We start from the raw sequence: 20,594 nt of genomic DNA, 5'->3' as shown, positions 1-20,594 counted from the left end.
AGGAAATGGCAACCCACTCCAGTATTCTTGCCTGGAGAATCCCATGGATGGAAGAGCCTGATGGGCTACAGTCCACGGGGTCGCAAAGAGTCAGACACGACTGAGCAACTTCATGAGTCATAAGATGATTCCCTGGGCATATACTGATGAAATTTCTGAGCCCCAAAGACAAAGAGAAAATCTTATAAACTTCCAAATAGAAGGCATTCCCAGCAAAAGAGAGAGAAACAGACAGCCTTCTCAAAGCCACAATTCTGAACACTTAAGACAGAAGAATAATCATTACAAAGTAATGAGACAAGGGACAGTATTCTAAGTTAAATTTCTACAACTGACCAATAAGATCACTCTTATGTGAAGGTAAAGGAAATTTTCAGATGTGGAAAGATAACCACCTGCATTCGCCTTCTGGTAAAATGACTTGAGGAAGTATATCAGCAAAAATAAGCATAAAACCATGCTAAAGGTCTCACTTTGGAAGAGTAGGATAAAAATAGTTATTATTTAACTTTGATAAATTGATACAGAAATTTAGTTACATGATAAAGTGATACAGAAATTTAGTTACAGGATAAAGTGATACAGAAATTTAGTTACACTTAATTTAAATATGAATGCAATTACCAACATAATTTTAAGTACTGGTGGAGGATTTAACTTGTTAAACTTTTTAGAAGTAATAAGGGAATAAGAAGAAAAAAACAAAAAATATAAAATAAGATGGTAGAAATCAGACCAAACATATTAGTTATCCTATGAAAGTAAATGGACTGAATTTCCCTGTAACAAAAAAAATCAGATCCCAAGTCTTTTCTTCCACAATATTCATGTTTCAATGAAAAGAATGTGAGGCTTGGAATTAACCAGGTCTGGCCATTTTACTCAACAATTTTCATCGACCTAACTTCCCTGGAAAATGAGTGCCACAATGAAAGAAAATACATCACTTAGAGAGGGGAAAAAACATCTGCTTCAGAGAGAAGGAAGGGGAGGAGAAACAGGGAAGAAGGTAGGGGTGCATTCACCACTCACAACACTGCAACACCCAGGAGCCCCTGTTACTGTTCTTTAATAGCTTCAGAGAGAAAACAGCTACCATTTTTTAGCCAGCCAGAGCTAGGTTTCTGTTCCAGTTCAATAACTACCTACCTATATGACCTTGAAGAATTTTCTTAAATCTGAGCACCAATATTGCCATCTATCAACTCTCACTGATACTCAGCAGCAGAAGGTAGGGAAGATGCTTCATGGTACAGCTCTCCATATCCTGGGCTAGAGATACCCTGGACCCAAATGGTAATGATAATGATTAAATCTAGGAAGGTTACTCAGAAGCCCTAGAAAGAGAGTTCAAATACAATTTCAACTGTTGTACATTTTTGAATGGCTATTAAAAAGGAAAGTGTGTTTTATTATTTGAAAAAAAAATAGTCTCAGACATTCCTCTCAACTATCTTCAAGCACATTTGTTCAACCTCCCAGAGACTTCCGAAACACTGATGCCACTTGGTTCTTCATTCAGTGGCCACCCCATTTCCCTCCCTGTGCAGCTTGCACAGTCTGCCATTATGATGGATTACATAGCTGTGCAACCAATCACTGATGGCTGTAAATCTTTTAAATGTCTTTAACAGGTAACACAGTCATACAGTTCCAAAATAAAACCATGTCAGATGTAGAAAACAAACTTACAGTCACCAGTGCCGGAAAGTGGGGGGATAAACTGGGAGATTGAGACTGACATATACACACTACTATAAAAAATGGGGTTTCTCTGGTGGCTCAGACAGTAAAGAATCTACCTGCAATGCAGGAGACCCAGGTTTGATCCCTGAGTCGGGAAGATCCCCTGGAAAAAGAAATGGCAACTCACTCCAGTATTTTTGCCTGGGAAATCCTGTGGACAGAGGAGCCTGGCAGGCTACAGTCTATGGGGTCGCAAGAGTTGGACGTGACTGAGCTACTCAACAACAGTAATAACAGTATAGCACAAAGAACTGTACTCAATACTCTGTAATGGCCTATATCAGAAATGAATCTAAAAAAGAGTGGATATATGTATAACTGATTCACTTTGCTATACACCTGAAACTAACACATTGTAAATCAACTATACTCCAATAAAAATTATTAAAAATAAGTAATAAATAAATAAAATGAATGTGTTTAAATATTCATGGACCAACTAAGGTCATTCAGTAAGTAAGTAATGAAGGTAAAAGATCAAAGTTAAATGATTATTAAAAACCCACCTCTTCCCAATTTATTTTGAGGCAGCTTGCCCCAAATTTTGCTTTATAGGATGGGCTAGTTCCATGTGCTACGCTAAGAATGAAAGGTTCTATGGTTTAAAACTCTAGGAAAATACTTTGTAGTACAGACTCACAATATATCTTAAGATACTAAAGGTTCAGAGCAGTCCTGTAGTAAAGATAAATGCTTAGCTTGGTTTAATCCAGTGCCTCATAAGCTTTTTTCATGATGAAAATGTTCTTTATGTTAGTCACACAGCCTCAAGCAAAGAAAAATTATGCAAAATACTGTTCTGTGAGATGAATGTAGTTGTTCCAAATACTGTACTGGCGCTTCTTCAAATCAAATACCCTTGATTTGCCTGTACAGGTATAACACGGCTAACAGAAGAATCAATCTATGGTGTATGTATTTAACATGTTCTTTGCTGAGTAATATGCCTTTTAGTTTGTGCTAACCTTGAAACTATCAAAAGTCATGTAAGATACTAGGAATTTTGATTGGCTACAGCTTCAGTAGTAACAAACAGCATAAAATTGCCCCAGATGTGATCTTGACACATATTCTGGTCAACAATACATTGTCCAGAACAAGAAAGATGAGCAGAGACCCGAAATATTTCATTCAATATTGGCCACACATTTTAGGAATAATGTCAATAAAATGGAACTCTTCCCAAGGAAAACCACGCTTCTCCTGAATAGTCAATAATTTGTAAACCATGATCTATAAGTAATAACTAAATGATAAAGAGGATGACAACTATTACTATACACTTAAAATAGTAGTCACATGCGAAGGGATTCTTCTGGGTAGCCTCAAAAGGCAGAGCTTTTGTAACTGGACTAACTCAGAGGGATTACTTCAGGTCCATATAATGAAGAACCTTTAACAATTACAACTATTCTAAAATAGAATGAGATTCCTCATGAGCTATTCAATAAATAGCAGAGGACAGATTATTAGAGGTGATGTAAAGTGGATTCATGAATGGGTGCATATATTTATTTGTGCTATCATTTGTCAGCAAACATAAATCAATTGCAGGTGTTGGAAGATGCAAAACTGAATAAAAATAAATAATTTAGATTGGACGAACATAACATCAATAAGCACATCATTAGGTACCTGGAGTTCAATTTAGCTTAATGTTTGGATGGTTTCACATTACTTGTACACATAAAGTAAGTGAACTATTTATCGCCAGATGATATTTCTCTTCTCTCTTACTTTAAAGCTTCCATCAGATTCTTTTAAGTACCTCACTTGGCACAAAGTAGAACAAAATGACATCCAAGGAAGTCAACTGCGTTGCCCACGAGTAAGAGAAGGTAAAGGAACAGAAGTGTGTGATCTTTTTGTACATGCTCTTAGTAGATGTTTTTTGAAGATAACAAGACATTACTTGGGGATAAAAACCTGTATGACCCAGAGGTAGAAAAATTTCCTTTTTCAAGACCATATAGTTGTTAATATAGTGAAACCACCTTTAAAAGCATACTCTTTTTCCTTTAAGATTTATTCATTTGTTTATTTTACTTTTGGGCTGTGGTGGGTCTTTGTTCCTGTGTGTGGGCTTTCTCTACTTGCTGTGAGGGGGGACTACTCTTCATTGCAGTGCACATGCTTCTCATTGGGCTTCTGTGTGGGCTCTGGGGTGCAAGGGCTTCAGTAGCTTCAGTGTGTGGACTCAGTAGTTGCTGCTCTCAGGCTTTAGAATGCGGGCTCAGCTGTTGTGGTGCATGGGCTCAACTGCTCAGTGGCATGTGGGATCTTCCTAGACCAGGGATCAAATCAGTGTTCCCTGCATTGCAAGGCAGACTCAACCACTGACCACCAAAGAAGCCCTAAAAACATAATCTTATAGCTGATCATATAAATAATAATGTTCTATATTAGAAAACAGAAACAGAAGAACCTGTAATTCAATTATCCAGAAATAGTCACTGTGACTTTTCTTTCCATTTAGTCTTTTTTTTGAAAAGCATGTATATATTTCCTTACAAAATAATGTGGACATCTGTATTTTTTGAGTTTTTTCACCTGATATTGTGAGCCTTTCTTTCCTCCATGTTATAAACATTACTCTAAACAAATTGTTTAGAAGTTGCATATCTTTCCATCATAAGGATATTATTAAATTTATTTAACCAATGATCTTTGTTGGAGTTTTATGATCATGAATAACACTGTTACTTCAGTGGATGACTTTAAGCTGGTTAATCCTACATTGATTAAAAAAGCATTAAAAGAGAATCTAAATAAACCAGTAGTCTCATTATGCATTTTCACTAAACATTTTAAACTTGGTAAAATAACCAAGGCTTTATTATTCCTCTTTCATACTGTCAGATTTTATAAGTGTGCCGGTATAACAGTATGAAGGATTTTTAATCTGAAGCCCTCGATATACATAATGTTTTATTTCTAGAAATAGCTGCAATAGATTATAAGTTCTATAGGAACAGAGACTGTTATCTTTTTGCATCCTTCTTAAGTGGATGAAATAATATTAGACATAATTCCTGCTGCAGTGAGCATTTGGTCTTTACAAAATATCAAGTATCTTGGCTAATTTACATCTGTATTTGTAGACTTGCAGATACATTGTCTATCATACAATTGTAATATTGATATAAGCAAAGTTGCTATAGGTATATTCATCTGCCCATTTCCACCTCTCAATTGCATTACTTTACCCACTAATGCTTTTCTTCGTTCACTCAAACTCAAATGACAAAGGTGATTAAAATAACATCTTTTTATAAAACTGTGAGTTAAATATGCTCTTATGGTTTAACTCTACCATATCTATTTGCAGCTAAGCATTCACTGCTTATATAATAAAACATTATTGTATGTAATAATTTAATTATATATTATATTAATATATTTTATAATAATAAAATGTTATTAGATAGTACTATTAGAGGTAAATTATACTTTCCTTTGGAGACCTTAGAATATTTTTCTAGGAGCAACAAATTATGGGAAATTAGTGACATGTACACACTTCTATATTTAAAGTAAATAACCAATAAAGACCTACTTTAAAGAAATTGTAATAAAAAAAAAACAATAAAAAATAAATTATGGGGAATTAGGAAGGAAGGAAGGAGATCAGAGGCCATGAGGCCATGTATGTCACAGGTACAGAGTTCATCAACAAAAGAAAGAGAAAGGGTTACATAAGGAGCTAAAGAAGGCAGAGTTTAGTAAGCTCTTAAACTTCAGTGTGTGCACAAGTTACCTGGAAGTGTGTGGAAAACACGGATTCCCAGGCCCTATGCCTGAAGCATCTGATGTAGTTAGTATGCAGTGGGGCCCTGGAATCTGAATTTATTAAAATTATTATAGGCGATTCTGTTGCAGGTGATCTGAGATCCCTACTATGGGAAAAACTGGTTGAGGGGGCTTGGAGAGAGGCAGGAAAGGAATACATTTGAATAGGAAGTGAAACACTGGGAACAGAATGTAAGCGTATTGGCATTTATGCAGGTGTATGTTGGAGGAGGTTGTTGATAATTGTGGCAGCCACCATGAGGCAAAATAAATTGCATTTGGAGTGACAGGTGGAGAGTTGAGATTTAGAGAGAACTGCAAAACTGAAGAAACTGGAGGAGATGACAGGAGAATAAAAATCTAGGAGTAAACTGAAAAGGAGCATGTGTAAAGAGTCCAGCTGTCTCCCTCCTTCTCTGATCTAAGCAGGCAAGTCATGTGCTGAGGTCATCACTCAGCAAAATCAGCCCTCATGAAGATCCCAGTGGTCATTCATGCAGAGGATAGCATCGCTCTCCAGAGATAAGGCACATTTTGCTTCCATTAGGCCATTAACAACACCCAATCTCTCACAAGTGACTGGTCGTAAAAGGAATGGAACATGATCTAGGGGATAGGAACCAGTGAAAAATCCCATCAACTCAAGCCATGAAGAAAACAGATGTCCCTTGTTCATTGCCCTAAATTTTGCTTAAGTGTTTTTTTGTGTGAGATGGAGAACAAGTACATTTCAAAAGCATTCTAAGAATGCCCCCTCTTTCTAGATTAGATCCTGAAACACCCATCAAAATTACTGCAGTTGATCTTAGTTGCCCCAGTTGTACATTCAGGAAGAGTTCCCAAGAAAAGAAAGGTTAGCTGGTGTGTGATAAACAGCAATTTCCCAGGGCTTTGATTGCCAGATAGAGACTGACTTACCTCCTCCCAATTAAATGAAGCCAAAGAGCATATTGTTGGCAGAATTACCTGTGGCGGATTCATTTCGATATTTGGCAAAACTAACACAATACTGTAAAGTTTAAAAATAAAATAACATTAAAAAAAAAAAAAGAATTGATTCTTCCTGTTTGAAAATCCTCCAGCAAGTTAATTCAGTCACTGCTGTTAGGAGTTAGAAATCCGATGAAGGGACAAAGAACAAGCTCAGAGATGGCAGGTGAAAGCCAACATCTCTGGGCTGTCAGATATTCCAGATTTCAGTTCTCAGCTGCTGAGATATATCTTCAATTACCAAGCAGGTCTGAGGGTTTTTTTTAATAAAAAGAATCCAATTTAATACATCTCCTCACAGTGGAAGTGACCTTTGGCTTCTAACTTCAAAGAAATCTTTGCAAGCTGCTTTAAAAAGAAATAATTGAAAGAGCAGAAGATCAATAGATATCAAACAAAAAATACAGGGCAGAGTTTAATAACTCTGGTATAGCTATTGCACAAAGAAAGCTACCAAATTTGGTGTGGGGGAGAGGGTATACATAAAGACAATAAAACCTGAGGTCTCCTCAGTCAATGAGTTGACTGGTCCAGTTTTTCCAGTTCTATAAGTTTTAATTCCAATCATCCTAATCAATGAAGAAGGAGATTTCCTAGTACAAGGATATTTAATTTGTAAAGTAGCTGGGATACTACCACCTTCCGGCTATGTAATTTCCTGAGTGGCAACATTACAGCTTGTTATGAGAGAAATGCCTGAAAGCGCAGGTTAGATTCTTGGCTTCCACCTGTGTCTGATGAAAGAACTGATGTTTTTGTCAAAATAATGAAGCATTGGCCTCTTGCTCTTATTGCCTTCCATAAATCCATCTCAAATGGACTCATTATCACCCATCAGAGTCCAGACAGACTTGCCACAAAAAGCAAAGTTTGTTCTTGAACCTTCAATATCGTTTCTGTGTTCTTTTCACCTTTGAAACCATGCATTCCAGAAAAAATGGAGTGAGGAGAAGTGGGTACAAATGGTGCCAGGTCTGACTCTTAGAATACAAGATGTTAGAGTTGGGAGCAAATTAAAATCAAACCCGGTGGCTCGGCAGTAAAGACTCTGCCTGCCAATGCAGATGTGGGATTGATCCCTGGGTGGAGAAGATCCCCTGGAGAAGGAAATGACAACCCACTTCAGTATTCTTGCCTGGGAAATCCCATGGACAGAGGAGCCTAGTGGGCTACAGTCCATGGGGTCTCAAAAGAGTCAGACATGACTCAGGGACTAAACAACAAAGTTTAGGGTAGCTTTCAGGGGCTTGATTGGCATCAGGAGAGAGTGAAGTGTGCCTGTGGCAGCATGATAGGAGTGTCAGGGTCTATGACAATAAGAAAACCTATGTTGGTCTAAAAGTATTAGAAATAATTTTATAAATTAGAAATTTATAAAATCTTTATAAAACATTGTGGACTTCAAACATAATTTCTCACCAAATTCAGCCTTTGATGGGCCCTTGATGCTAGACTTCCCCATATTTTCGCAGACGTGGAAAACTGAACAGCTCAGAAAAGTCAAATTAATCATCTGGAGTCAGACAATTACCTGCTACTTAACTCCAGACTGAAAATAAAATACCCTTTCCCCAACCCTGGAAGTTATGTGCAAACCTGATTTAGAGGACAATAAGGCTGGAAAATAGCAGGAAATGAGTTTGGAAATGGGGACCTGGATAAGATTGTAGAAAACATTGCCTGATGAACTAGGCTTTTCCATCTTTATTTGATAAGCAATAAGAAACTTCTGAAAGGTTTTGAAAATATCAGTCCCATGGTAAACGCTGTTTTTAGGAGAGCTGGGTAGCAATTTGTGTCATTTATGCTGAAGAAGAGAAGATTACAAAGCAGGAGATCTAACAGAAAGTACTTACAGTTCAGATAGGAAGATGTGAGTGCCTGGACATTGAAAAGGAAGGGACAGATTCTCAAGGGGAAAACTGGTAAGATTAGGTGGTTTATTGAGTTAAGAGACAAAAGAGAAAGTCAAGAGTGACTTCATGATCCCTAAACAGAAAATTACATGAAGATTAAAGCCACTATACTGGTGATTTTTCTCACTTGCTTGAGCTAGAAGTAATTGATGTAAGATTAAAAGTTAACTCCACATGTTGACTTTTCCCTACAGTTAATAGAGGTCATTCCTCCCTTTTAATTACTCTAGAAAGTCATCAAATTTTCTCTGAACCTCACAATATTTGTCATAGTACTGTGCTAAATTGCATTTAAAAAGAAATCTATATGTGAGAATTTAAGTTAAAGCTGACTTTTGATCCTCTGCAGAAAACTAGACCATCGGTAGCAGATTGTGAAAAATTTAAATTAAAATAATCTACAGCCCTATTTTTTTCTGGTAACTGTATTCACTTTACTGTAAACTGAAAAAAAGTAAAACAGATGAAAAAGAAATAAAATTGCTGATTTGTTTGCTATTTCCTTTCTCTTGTATAACTCATCTGGTGATGGGAAGGCCTAGGAAGTAAGCTCATCAGAGATGGCCTCAAGGTTTCTGGCAGCAGGAAGAGAAACACAGGAACTGGGGGATTTAAATATTTAATAATCATTTCTTGATTAACCTATTATTGTCATACCTGGGCATCTGATTTAGTGTTTTCACATTAGAGGTTTCACTGTATTTTGTTTGGAAGACATGAGAGTTATTCAGCAAATTTCAGGGAAAATAATTTTAAACAATTAGAAAGTGTTCATAGTGGTCAAGTCCTGGCTCCTCTTCTGTCCCCATCTCTCCCCCAGCCTGATTAGGCAGGCAGAAGTGTATTTAGTCACATACATCACATTTTGTTAATGCTCACACTATTGGGGCATAAGAGTTCAATTCTATCTCCCTCAGTCCTAATATCAAGTGGAAGTTTAAAACAACCAGTCAAGCATCCAGCGAGGGTGTTGGTCCTGTTTTCCGGAACCTACTTCCAAGATCTCACCTTGTGATTTCTGCTCAGGACCCTCTGCCGAAGAGCTGCTCTTCAGAGAGGAGGAATGTACTTTGCCTTCACAGAAAAGAGTCCTTGAGAAAAACAAATGGGAAACGTGGCTGCAGGAAAACTGGGAGGACTGCATGGTGAGAGCTTAAAAAAAAAAAACAGTATATGTCCTTCGTTGACTAAATTATGGCATTTTTTAGAAAGATCAATTGCCAGAATAAACATCAAAACACATTTAAGCACATCTCTAGAAATTTCTCTGAAAATAGTTGTGACTGGTGATCCATCTCTTTTCCCCACCCTTTATCTTCATCAAGACATGCTACTTATTTTCTAATCATTTTATATTGATATTGCTGAACTTTGGAAAAAGTTTAAAAGAACGGAGAATGAAATTGTATTTTTGATAATAAAAAAGTCAAGTGTTGAATGATAATCCTTATCAATGAGTTTATGATGTAGTCTGGACTCTGAATGATGTGGCAAAAGCTAAAAGTTTTAATGATCTAGGGCAGCCACTGGGGTCCGAACAGAGCTATCGTGGAACAAATCAAACTTTCAGCAGTGAAGGATTTGAGATGTGGTTTCTTGGTGCTGAAAATAACTCAGCTGGCTGAGCCACTAGCATTGAAACAGTTCCCATAGTTAGCTCTCAACCATTACCCACCTGTGAGGTTGCCATCACTCAAGCTTTCAAGTCATGGCTAAGCAGAGGACTGAAGACTTAACTGTGAAAAATAAACATTGGTAGCAATAAAAGAATAATGAACTTCTTTATAACAGAGTAAGATGCCAATATTTTTGAGGTTTTTCAAAGTGATCAAATTGCATGTGAGGATTTTAGGAAATCTTCCAGAAATGAGACTTATTGGGATCTCCCAATGCCTCTTCTGTTTCACAGATGAATCTTGTATGTCATAGAATTCTAGAATTAGGGGTTGGGAAGGAGCTTCAGATTGGGTCTGGTCCAAACACTTTCCTTTCAAAAAGGAAAGGAGCTTTTAGAAAAAGAAACTATTTGCCCGAGGTCACACAACTTATTAAGGGAAGCTAGGAAAGTAGAATATTGTTTCCCAGTACAGTGTTTTCTTTTCTTTCTAAAATTAATTTTAATTAGTCACCTATAATGGATACATTCCACTCTTTAAAATTTATATAGTGCACCTACTTATTTATTTGAAAATTTTAAACAACACACCTAAAACTTTAACCTCCACTCCCAGGATTCTTTTAAAAGTAATTATTCCAGTGTATACAAGCATTTGTTCTTTATAGCTGTCATTTAAACCGTAGATATATTGCAAAGGCCAATGGTACCTTGCTAAAAATTTCTCATAGAAAGTTTTATTGGCCTTTAGATAATTGTACTGCAAGCGAATGGCTAAATGAAGCCTAATCTATTACAGAAAAACTTATTGGGAAAAGCAGCCTATTTGAGAAGGTGATGTTTAATGTGGGAATGATAGATATAATCTCAATATTTCTTTAGTTTTGTTTAGAATGAAGACCTTTAATATTCTGGGAAAATAGAACTTAAAGTATCAAATTTCATAATGTTTAATATCTGAATATATCAAGACCTTTTTTAGATAGAGATATCTGTATTTCTTTAAAAATGGTAAATTATTTTGCTTCAATTTAAAAAAAGGAATGTCATCTTATGCAATAATTTCTAGTCACAGAAATTTACGGCAAAATTTTGGAAACAAAAAAAGTAAACTTGACTTTTAGAAATAGAGTTTACAAGAGCAATGCTACCACTAAGAGTGGTTTTAATCTCTTTGACATCAAAGTTGACTCATGTTAAAAGTAACAATAAAATATCCACTATCTCAGAAATATGTCACACTGCAGCTGCTGCTGCTAAGTTGCTTCAGTCGTGTCCAACACTGTGCAACCCCATAGACAGCAGCCCACCAGACTCTGCCGTCCCTGGGATTCTCCAGGCAAGAACACTGGAGTGGGTTGCCATTTCCTTCTCCAATGCATGAAAGTGGAAAGTGAAAAGTGAAAGTGAAGTCGCTCAGTCGTGTCCGACTCTTCTCGACCCCATGGACTGCAGCCTACCAGGCTCCTCCATCCATGGGATTTTCCAGGCAACAGTACTGGAGTGGGGTGCCACTACCTTCTTCAATGTCACACCTCATATATGTATATACCCCTGGTTATTTTAAAATGAAATCACATTTTCCATCTTTTGAATGATGGCATCTAACTCTGAAATTTTTATAAATGAAATTTCTGAGTATTTCCAAGGAGGCTAAAGACCTGGGTGCGATCCCTGGGTTGGGAAGATCCCCTGGAGAAAGGAATGGCTACCCACTCCAGTATTCTGGCCTGGAGATTTCATGGACTGTATAGTCCATGGGGGTCACAGAGTCAGACACAACTGAGTGACTTTCACATTCAAAGATAACTAATCATATAAACCCAAACAGTGCTTTACCCCCTCTACTTTTCATATCAGAAAAATTTCAAAGTCTAAGGATCTTTCCATCTCTATCTGCCACCTCCCACCTGGTGTTTAATTCTAAACAATCCAGTCAATATCTTCATCCTCCTTTCCTATCTTGAAAATCTCTGCAATAATTGTGAGTATTTGGATGTGTGAATATTTTAGAAGACCAAAAAACAAAACAGTAAAAACTGCTGACTTAAATATATAACAGTTAAAATTAAAAACTATTTTTAAAAGTTGACAAAGCACTTGCTTTTTCTTTTTATTTGTTTTTCCCTTCAGAATTTGAACCTTTCATTTCAGGATTTGGGGGACCCTTATCAAGTTGAAAATTTTAACAGGATTCTTAGAAGACTAATTCGAGTTGAAACCCTCTGGTTAGTGGACAATTCACTGGTGGATTTAAGTGCCTTAAGATTGCCAAGGTACCTTCTCCTTAGCATGTCCAGTTTCTAAGTTAAAGTCAAGTCTTTATTATATGGGTACATGTGATCAATGTCTTTACCTATTGTGGCTCCCTTCATGTGGTCAGGCCTTGAAAGTGAAAGTGCTTTTTGATTCATTTTGATATTTGGCAAAACTAATACAATTATGTAAATTTTAAAAATAAAATAAAATTTAAAAAAAATAAAATAAAAATGAAAAAAAAAAAAAGAAAGTGAGAGTGCTAAGCGATGTCTGAGCAAGGCAAAAAGGGAAATTTATAAATCAAACTGTCACAATTTAGCAGGAAAAATCTATTCCTTTTCAAATTAATATTGTTATTATCAGTTCTTAGGGGAATAATTAATAATCATAGGACATATCGGCAGAAAAGCTTGCTATGTTCCTTGTGTAGTGAACTGGAAATACAATCATATTATATACACATTATCATTGTAAGATAGTGATTTTTAGTCATGTTTATTGACCATTTACAGGGAAAGACTCTATAGGTAGTTAACAAGAGTCTTGACTTCAGGTTCACTTGCTTTAAAAAAGAAATTTTTTTTTAACTGAGAACATTTTATTTATTTTCAATTTAATCTCTTATTTGATTTAAGATAAAATTCTTTACATTCTAATAGAGGGGTAGGAGTTGTCAATGAGAACAGTGACAGACATAAAAGAAATTTTAATTTATGTGGACTCTTTGATGTCCCAAGGACACTAAAGATAATATTAAAGATAATCTGCCTCCTTGCTCAGGATTGCTTGAGAACTCTGTGGGGAGCTGCCCTTTGCTTCACCAAGCAGGTGTATAGCTAGAGCAAGCTGTGGTAGCCATCAGAGGGGCAGACAGAACTTCCCAGAAAAGAATTAGGAAATATTAAGCAGCAACAAGAAGGAAAGGTAAATCCTCGAGCGAGTTAAGTTACATCTCTGAGCCGGGGCTGAGGCGGGGCAACGAAAAGAGCTCATCACAGTTAACATGGGAGCGAAACGGGCCAGCAGACAGAGGAAGTGGCAGAATATGCAATGATCCCTGAAGATCTTCAGTCATTTTCAAAGTCCCTACCCAACTTTAGACAGACTTGTGTAACATTTGATTTTACTTATGTTCTTTTCAAATGACAAATTTAAAAATACCAAAATAAAAGTTTTCAGAGGAATCTTAATATCACTGCCATTTTAATTCATTCAGTTTGTTGTTCAGTCACTAAGTCATGTCCGACTCTGTGACCACACGAATTACAACATGCCAGGTTTTTCTGTCTTTCACTAACTCCCTGAGTTTGCTCAAACTCCTGTCCACTGAGACAGTGATACCATCCAACCATCTCATCCTCTGTCACGCCACTCTCCTCTTGCCCTCAATTTTTCCCAGCATCAGTTACTTGATGTTAATTTGTTCTATTTTTCCCCTTAGCCTCTCTTCTAGGGACAAAATAAGGATGTATTGGTTATATTTTGTAATACTTATTTAAATAAATGTACAAGAAAAAATATTAATAGTCACATAGCATACTTTAGAAACACTACGCTAGAAGACCATTAATTTGGGGTATGTGAATTTGACTTGATCCAAATCAGTAAACTTCCAAATTTTTCCTATCTTATATAAAAAAGAGAGAAAAAAGGAAACTCTTATCATTAAAGAAAAGAAGACCCAGTTTTAGTATTCTTTAGATGTATTCTTTTGGCCTTTCTTTCTTCAGAAATACAATGTATAATGTAAATTATATAATTGCAATTCAGACTCTACAACTGTCAAATCAATGTATCAAGAGAGTAAAAAATTGATGCATGTATATTCATAGCCTCCTTCTCTGTTGCCCCAGGAGAAAAATCACACTTGGTTTGTCAGTCATGTCCCCTAACATTATCCAATTGACTGAGGATCTGTGCGATGGTGAATATGAGAGGCTGATTTGGCCTTGGAGTACAGAATGAAGCAGGGCAAAGGCTAGTAGAGTTTTGTCAAGAGAATGCACTGGTCATATCAAACACCCTCTTCCAACAACACAAAAGAAGACTCTACACGTGGACATCACCAGATGGTCAATACCGAAATCAGATTGATTATATTCTTTGAAGCCAAAGATGGAGAAGCTCTATACTGTCAGCAAAAACAAGACTGGGAGCTGACTATGGCTCAGACCATAAACTCCTTATTGCCAAATTCAGACTGAAATTGAAGAAAGTAGGGAAAACCACTAGACCATTCAGGTATGACCGAAATCAAATCCCTTATGATTATAGTGGAAGTGACAAATAGATTCAAGGGATTAGATCCGATAGACAGAGTGCCTGATGAACTATGGATGCAGGTTCATGACATTGTACAGGAGGCAGGGATCAAGACCATCCCCAAGAAAAATAAATGCAAAAAGGCAAAATGGTTGTCTGAGAAGGCCTTACAAATAGCCATGAAAAGAAGAGAAGCAAAAAAAGCAAAGGAGAAATGGAAGATATACCTATTTGAATGCAGAGTTCCAAAGAATAGCAAGGAGAGATAAGAAAGCCTTCCTCAAAGATCAATGCAAAGAAATGGAGGGAAACAATAGAATGGGAAAAACTAGAGATCTCTTCAAGAAAATTAGAGATACCAAGTGAATATTTCATGCAAAGATGGGCTCGATAAAGGACAAAAATGGTATGGACCTAACAGAAGAAGATATTAAGAAGAGGTGGCAAGAATACACAGAAGAACTAATACAAAAAAGATCTTCATGGCCCAGATAATCATGATGGTATGATCACTCACCCAGAGCCAGACATCCTGGAATGTGAAGTCAAGTGGGCCTTTGGAGGCATTACTATGTACAAAGTGAGTGGAGGGGATGAAATTCCAGTTAAGCTATTTCAAATCCTAAAAGATGATGCTGTGAAAGTGCTGCACTCAATATGCCAGCAAATCTGGAAAACTCAGCAGTGGCCACAGGACTGGAAAGGGTCAGTTTTAATTCCAATCCCAAAGAAAGGCAATGCCAAAGAATGCTCAAACTACTGCACAATTGCACTTATCTCACACGCTAGCAAAGTAATGCTCAAAATTCTCCAAGCCAGGCTTCAGCAGTACGTGAACCATGAACTTCCAGATGTGCAAGCTGGATTCAGAAAAGTCAGAGGAGCAGAGAGCAAATTGCCAACATCCATTGGGTCATCGAAAAAGCAAGAGAGTTCCAGAAAAACATCTACTGCTGCTGCTAAGTCACTTCAGTCGTGTCCGACTCTGTGCAACCCATAGACGGCAGCCCGCCAGGCTCCCCCGTTCCTGAGATTCTCCAAGCAAGAACAGTCAGATACAACTGTTTACATGGCACACACCTAGGAAAGAGTGGAAACCTGAAGTTATCAAAGATATGGTTAAGACTGCAAAATATCCCTATGGAAAATGGAAGGAAACAAGGGAAATGAAAATAATGGATGTGAAAAATTACAATGAAATGTGCGGGGCGGTTCAAAGTGAATTTAATTTGTCATGCTGCTGTGTGACTGTCATCTCTCTGTTTAGCACCATGTTTACTGTTCAGTTCAGTCGCTCAGTCGTGTCCGACTCTTTGCGACCCCATGAATCGCAGCACGCCAGGCCTTCAGCGATAATTATTTACCAAGTGTCTTTGTGGGCCATGAGGTTTATAAATAAATACCCTGTGTTTCCCTCAGAGTATTAAATCCCAGCTTATGCATAAAGGAATTTTTCTGTAAGGCAAGGCGTCAGTGATGGATTTGGAATTATTTTCTTTAATGGCATGGTTTTATACAATTATGGTTTTAAGGCAAAATATTAAGAAGCATTATATTCTGTCAGGAAAATGTATTCAACCTCAATGCCTAACACATATTTCTGTTCCCAAGGGTAATTTTAGCTTTCTTTTGCATTAAAAAAAAGGACTTTAAAAAATTTTTTAAATACTATTTTCTCAATATTGAATTTAAGTACAGAAAAGTAGAAAGAAAGGAAAACAATTATAATCTCACTACTTAGGGGCAATACTCTTCAGAAGCTTTGAGTGAACTTTTATATTGCTGAGATTTCAAGCAGCCCTTTACTCTTTCATCCAGGGCTTATTGAGAAGTCACCAAGAACCAAACACAGTGAAAAGAAAACATAGTCTTGCCTTAGACAAGCTTTCAGTCTTATCTGCCCTGTTTATTTTCTCTTAATATTTTAATATACATATTTTGTTTTTCTTTCCCACCATATTTGTAGAAAATGTCCCTGTCACACCTTTGAGGTGTCATAGTCTAGGTGAGGCATGCTAGTGCTTTGCAGTATTTGGTAGTTCACCATCCTCTTTAGGAGACAAATGACAGGATGTTTATATTTTATATACAGTTGCAGAGTTTTAAATATGAACAAAAACCATCTCACATCTTTCAAGCAATTGCCAAAGATCCCTCAGATACAGCATTTATCCTTGGCTGACAACCATATTGAGACTCTGACTGGGCTGTCCAGCTTACGGTGCACGCCACTGGAATCCCTTATGCTCAAGAGGAACCCTTGTGAATTTCACCAAAACTACCGAAAACGGTGAGGTCCCAAATGCTTTAAGTCATCTTTTCTACTTCATTGAATGTTATACTTTTAACCATTGTTCCCATCTTGCTTAAATTTGCTCAGCAGGTATTTAGCTTATCTACTGCGTGTTGAACAATTCATGCTTCTAATCTCACCTAAAGTGAGATTTGAACTGATTTGAACTGATCTTGTGTGTGTGTTTAATTTTTAATATACTCTTCTGTCAGTTAATTTACAATGCTGTGCAAATTTTAGGCTCCTCCTGTAATGGGACTATACATAAACTTAGATATTTAATTTTAGACTTGCAAATCCTATGCATTTTCTCTCATGATATTCAGCAGATGTCTTTTATAAAATTTCTAAATGTAGGTTCTCATCAAGGCCCAAGTGACCATCTTATAAACTGTTTATTCTCTGGTTTTATTTTCATATCTTTGGGCCACAAGGGCACCATTAATTAAGTGAATACAAAAAAAGTAATTGATTCGATCTCCTCTGGTGGTTGAAAGAGCTGGAAACCTTCCAAGAATAAACCATTTTTATTTCTTTGTCAATATTAGGAACATTCTTAATGGTGATAATAATGGAATCTAAACAACCTTGAGTGTGCACCAAGTAATATGTCCATCCATTTATCTGCAGCTAATTCCCAGCACCACTATTAGTACGTGTGTGTGCTCAGCTGCTTCAGTTGTGCCTGAGTCTTTGAGACCCTGTGGACTGTAGCCTGTCAGACTCCTTTGTCCATGGGATTCTTGAGGCAAGAAAACTGAAGTGGGTCACCATGCCCTCCTCCAGGGGATCTTCCTGACCCAGGGACTGAAACCATGTCTTCTGCATTTTCTGCAATGCAGGCAGATTCTTTACCACTGAGCCACCTGGCAGCCCACACTGTTAGTATACTTATGGAAATTAAAATGGTAGAAACAAGCAACTGAGTTCTAGACCTATATTTGCCCCCAGATGACCACAAGTCATCTCATCTCTCACTCTGAATCTGTCTCACAAAGGGTTAGATCATTTCTAGGCTCCATTCTGGTCTGTGATTATAGTCCTTCCTCCACATCCAATTTCCACAAAATATAGTTCTCTCACCACTTTCCTTTCTCATACTGGCATTTTCCCATAATAGCAACTATATTCTAGAGGCCTGTATAATATCAGACTCTTCAGTCCATGATGTGCAATGAGAATTGTCAAAATAAAAATTCTAATCTCTGTTGTTACTACGTAAATCTCATTACTGCAATTGTTTTCCCTTTGACTATAGTCTGAAAGCAAAATTTCATATTCTGTGACAATAAATTCTCAAATTGATATTATATAAGCAAAATCTGGTGGCACAGTTGCTTTAATATTGAACTAATATTTAACCAAAATAATGTTTTGAAGCTTAAAATTAATTCTATTTCCTACAGTCAGAGGAGTTTTAGTTAGACATTTCAATGTCATTCATAAAATAGCACATGTCTGTCTTAAAAATATTTATTAGTATTGTATTTCAGTTTGGTTAATTAATATGTGGGATTTTAGAAAACACTTTGGTCCCAACTCAGTCACTTGCCTCTCTTCAAAGAATGCCTTATAACAATAGTGTTAGATTAACTGTCTGAAATCTGATATGCCCTGAAGTCTCACTATAAAGCTGTCTTCAGAATTCATGAGGTGGTATAGAATTTATGTGGAAAAGAAGGATATAATGAGGTTCTTCTATTTGTTTAGTATTAATTCGATTGGATTGAGTCCAAGGTGCATACATACTGACAATCAAGTCTACAAAAAGCCAGGTTGTATTGACCAAGGTAGTGCAGGGTTGCTTTAAACAGAAAGATGTGGTCATTTTAAAGCATGAGAGAAGGATTTAAGTATTCACTCCTACTGAAGCACTAAGCTGAAGTCTCAAGTTCATCCAAATTTAGGTTTAATTATCTAGCCAAAAATCCACATGAGGATTACAGCGGCATTCATTTTGTCACTGGGTACATTTGTGTTGAGGATTTAGGCCAGACTTTCAGTGACCCTTTACATCACGATCAGAATATTTAAGTATAAGCTTTTCTTGATCACTGACACCTAGAATTGTGACTGTCTTCCCTTCCTCCTTTGTTTCAGATCCTCCAATAAGAAGACAGCACAGTTCAAAAGAGAAAGGACTTAATGATAGAGCTAATGGTGTAAGTCCCAGGAGGTAGAGGGCAGCCCACTTCTTGGGACACCCACAGGCAAATTCTTTTACCATTCTTCAGAAGTCAGGATTATCTTAGTTCACCAATAGTTTGACTTTAAAAAAAGAAAGGGGGGGACTAGGAGTTCCTGCCAAGTCTGAAAACTGGAGCCAGAAGACAGATTTTAATCTTTAGTCCATCACCTACAGGCTTTATGATCTTGGATAAGTTACTTAAAATAGGGGGTAAAAACTAACTTGACAGGATTGTTTTGAGGATGAGATAATGTGCAGAAAGCATTTAGAGCTAAGAAAATCATGCAGCCAATGGGAGTATTCCAGGAGGTTGGCACCATCATTAGTCGGCATGGCATGTCTCCTGAAAGGTTCAGCATCTTTCATCCTGGGCCAACGCCACTGTCTTCCATTTCCTCTGGCCTGAGCCACCAGAACTCCCCAGTCAGGAAAGCTGTCCACTCGAAAGAAAACGCTGCTTTATAAAGCTGCTAGGCATATGGCTACTGTTTAACTGGGTTGACATGAAAGACCACCTCCTGAAGCTGGAAGTGACTGTCTAAATTTGAAATGTGAGCTCCTCTGTCAAGAGAAAATAACTCAGCACAAAATTGTTTCCCACCCCCTCTTATAACTCTCATCCAGAATTCTTCCTTAACTATCACTAGACAACTCAGACTTGCTTTACTTTAAAAAACAGCTTCCAATTTTATAATGTATACATATCTCATGATCTCATTCTTTCTCTCATGGTTAGTTAGCTAAATCCACTCATTGATTTTTTTTTTCTTCATAGGACATTGTAAAAACTGGAATGATGTTCTCTTATGAAAACAGAGTGTATGCAGTTTCACTCCTCTGCTCAATACTTAGAATCTGCTGAACGATCTAGCAGCTTCCAGAGAGGCAATCTATGACAGGGTCATCAGCTCAATCAACACAAATTGTATTTTACCTTAATGTCATTGCAAAGATAAGGAAAACAGAATAAAGTGATAGCCACTCATCTTCCTTTTAACAATAGGCAAAGTCCACTCATTTACAGAGTAAGTGAAATACAATTCTTTTGTTCGGTACAGTTACTTTTTTTTCTTTAACTTTTGCTTTAGAGTGTTCTCCTGTTTGCCAAACTTAAAAATGCTGGATGGGATCCTGAAGCTACCAGAAGATACTCCACCACCAGAAACCAATATTTTTTCAAAAATATGTATTGTATCCTAATGAAATCTGTATAGAAACAAGCCACCACCATTGTTTTTAAAAATGAATAAACAAGAAATGTATGACTAAGTATTATGACTTGTTATATATATATATATATATATATATACACACACACATATTATATATTTATATATCTATTGCTTTTCTTTTATCCCGTTTTCTCCAGTTTTTAAAATTCTATGCCTTATCAGTAAATAAATTTTGAGCACATAGATTTTAAATAATTTAAATAATTTTATTTTATTAATTTACTGTTTAATATTTTTAGAAGTTGTATACATAAAATACTAAAATGAATATATAACATCTATTTAAAAACATAGAATTAAAGAT

The 20,594-nt window shown here is 36.7% G+C and overlaps 1 protein-coding gene across 7 annotated transcripts in view; it reads left to right on the top strand.

The window, feature by feature from the left end:
• Positions 1 to 20,330, top strand: part of LOC113892698 (protein tilB homolog) — a 30,264-nt gene extending 9,934 nt beyond the window's left edge. Inside the window, exons 3-8 of one of the 7 annotated variants that reach the window (XM_027541915.1) lie at positions 3,491 to 3,584; positions 9,468 to 9,586; positions 12,190 to 12,332; positions 16,670 to 16,867; positions 18,971 to 19,032; positions 20,147 to 20,328. In XM_027541915.1, the coding sequence (XP_027397716.1) occupies positions 3,491 to 3,584; positions 9,468 to 9,586; positions 12,190 to 12,332; positions 16,670 to 16,867; positions 18,971 to 19,016 (600 nt within the window). In that variant the 3' untranslated portion in view covers positions 19,017 to 19,032; positions 20,147 to 20,328. The other 6 variants (XM_027541924.1, XM_027541897.1, XM_027541906.1 and 3 more) reach the window with 6 other exon arrangements.
• The last annotated feature ends 264 nt before the right edge of the window (positions 20,331 to 20,594 follow it).

Source organism: Bos indicus x Bos taurus, chromosome 1, assembly GCF_003369695.1.
Source record: "Bos indicus x Bos taurus breed Angus x Brahman F1 hybrid chromosome 1, Bos_hybrid_MaternalHap_v2.0, whole genome shotgun sequence".
NCBI classification, from domain to species: domain Eukaryota; kingdom Metazoa; phylum Chordata; class Mammalia; order Artiodactyla; family Bovidae; genus Bos; species Bos indicus x Bos taurus.
Note: the sequence above shows the minus strand (reverse complement) of the source record. Positions and strands in the feature narration are given on the sequence as shown.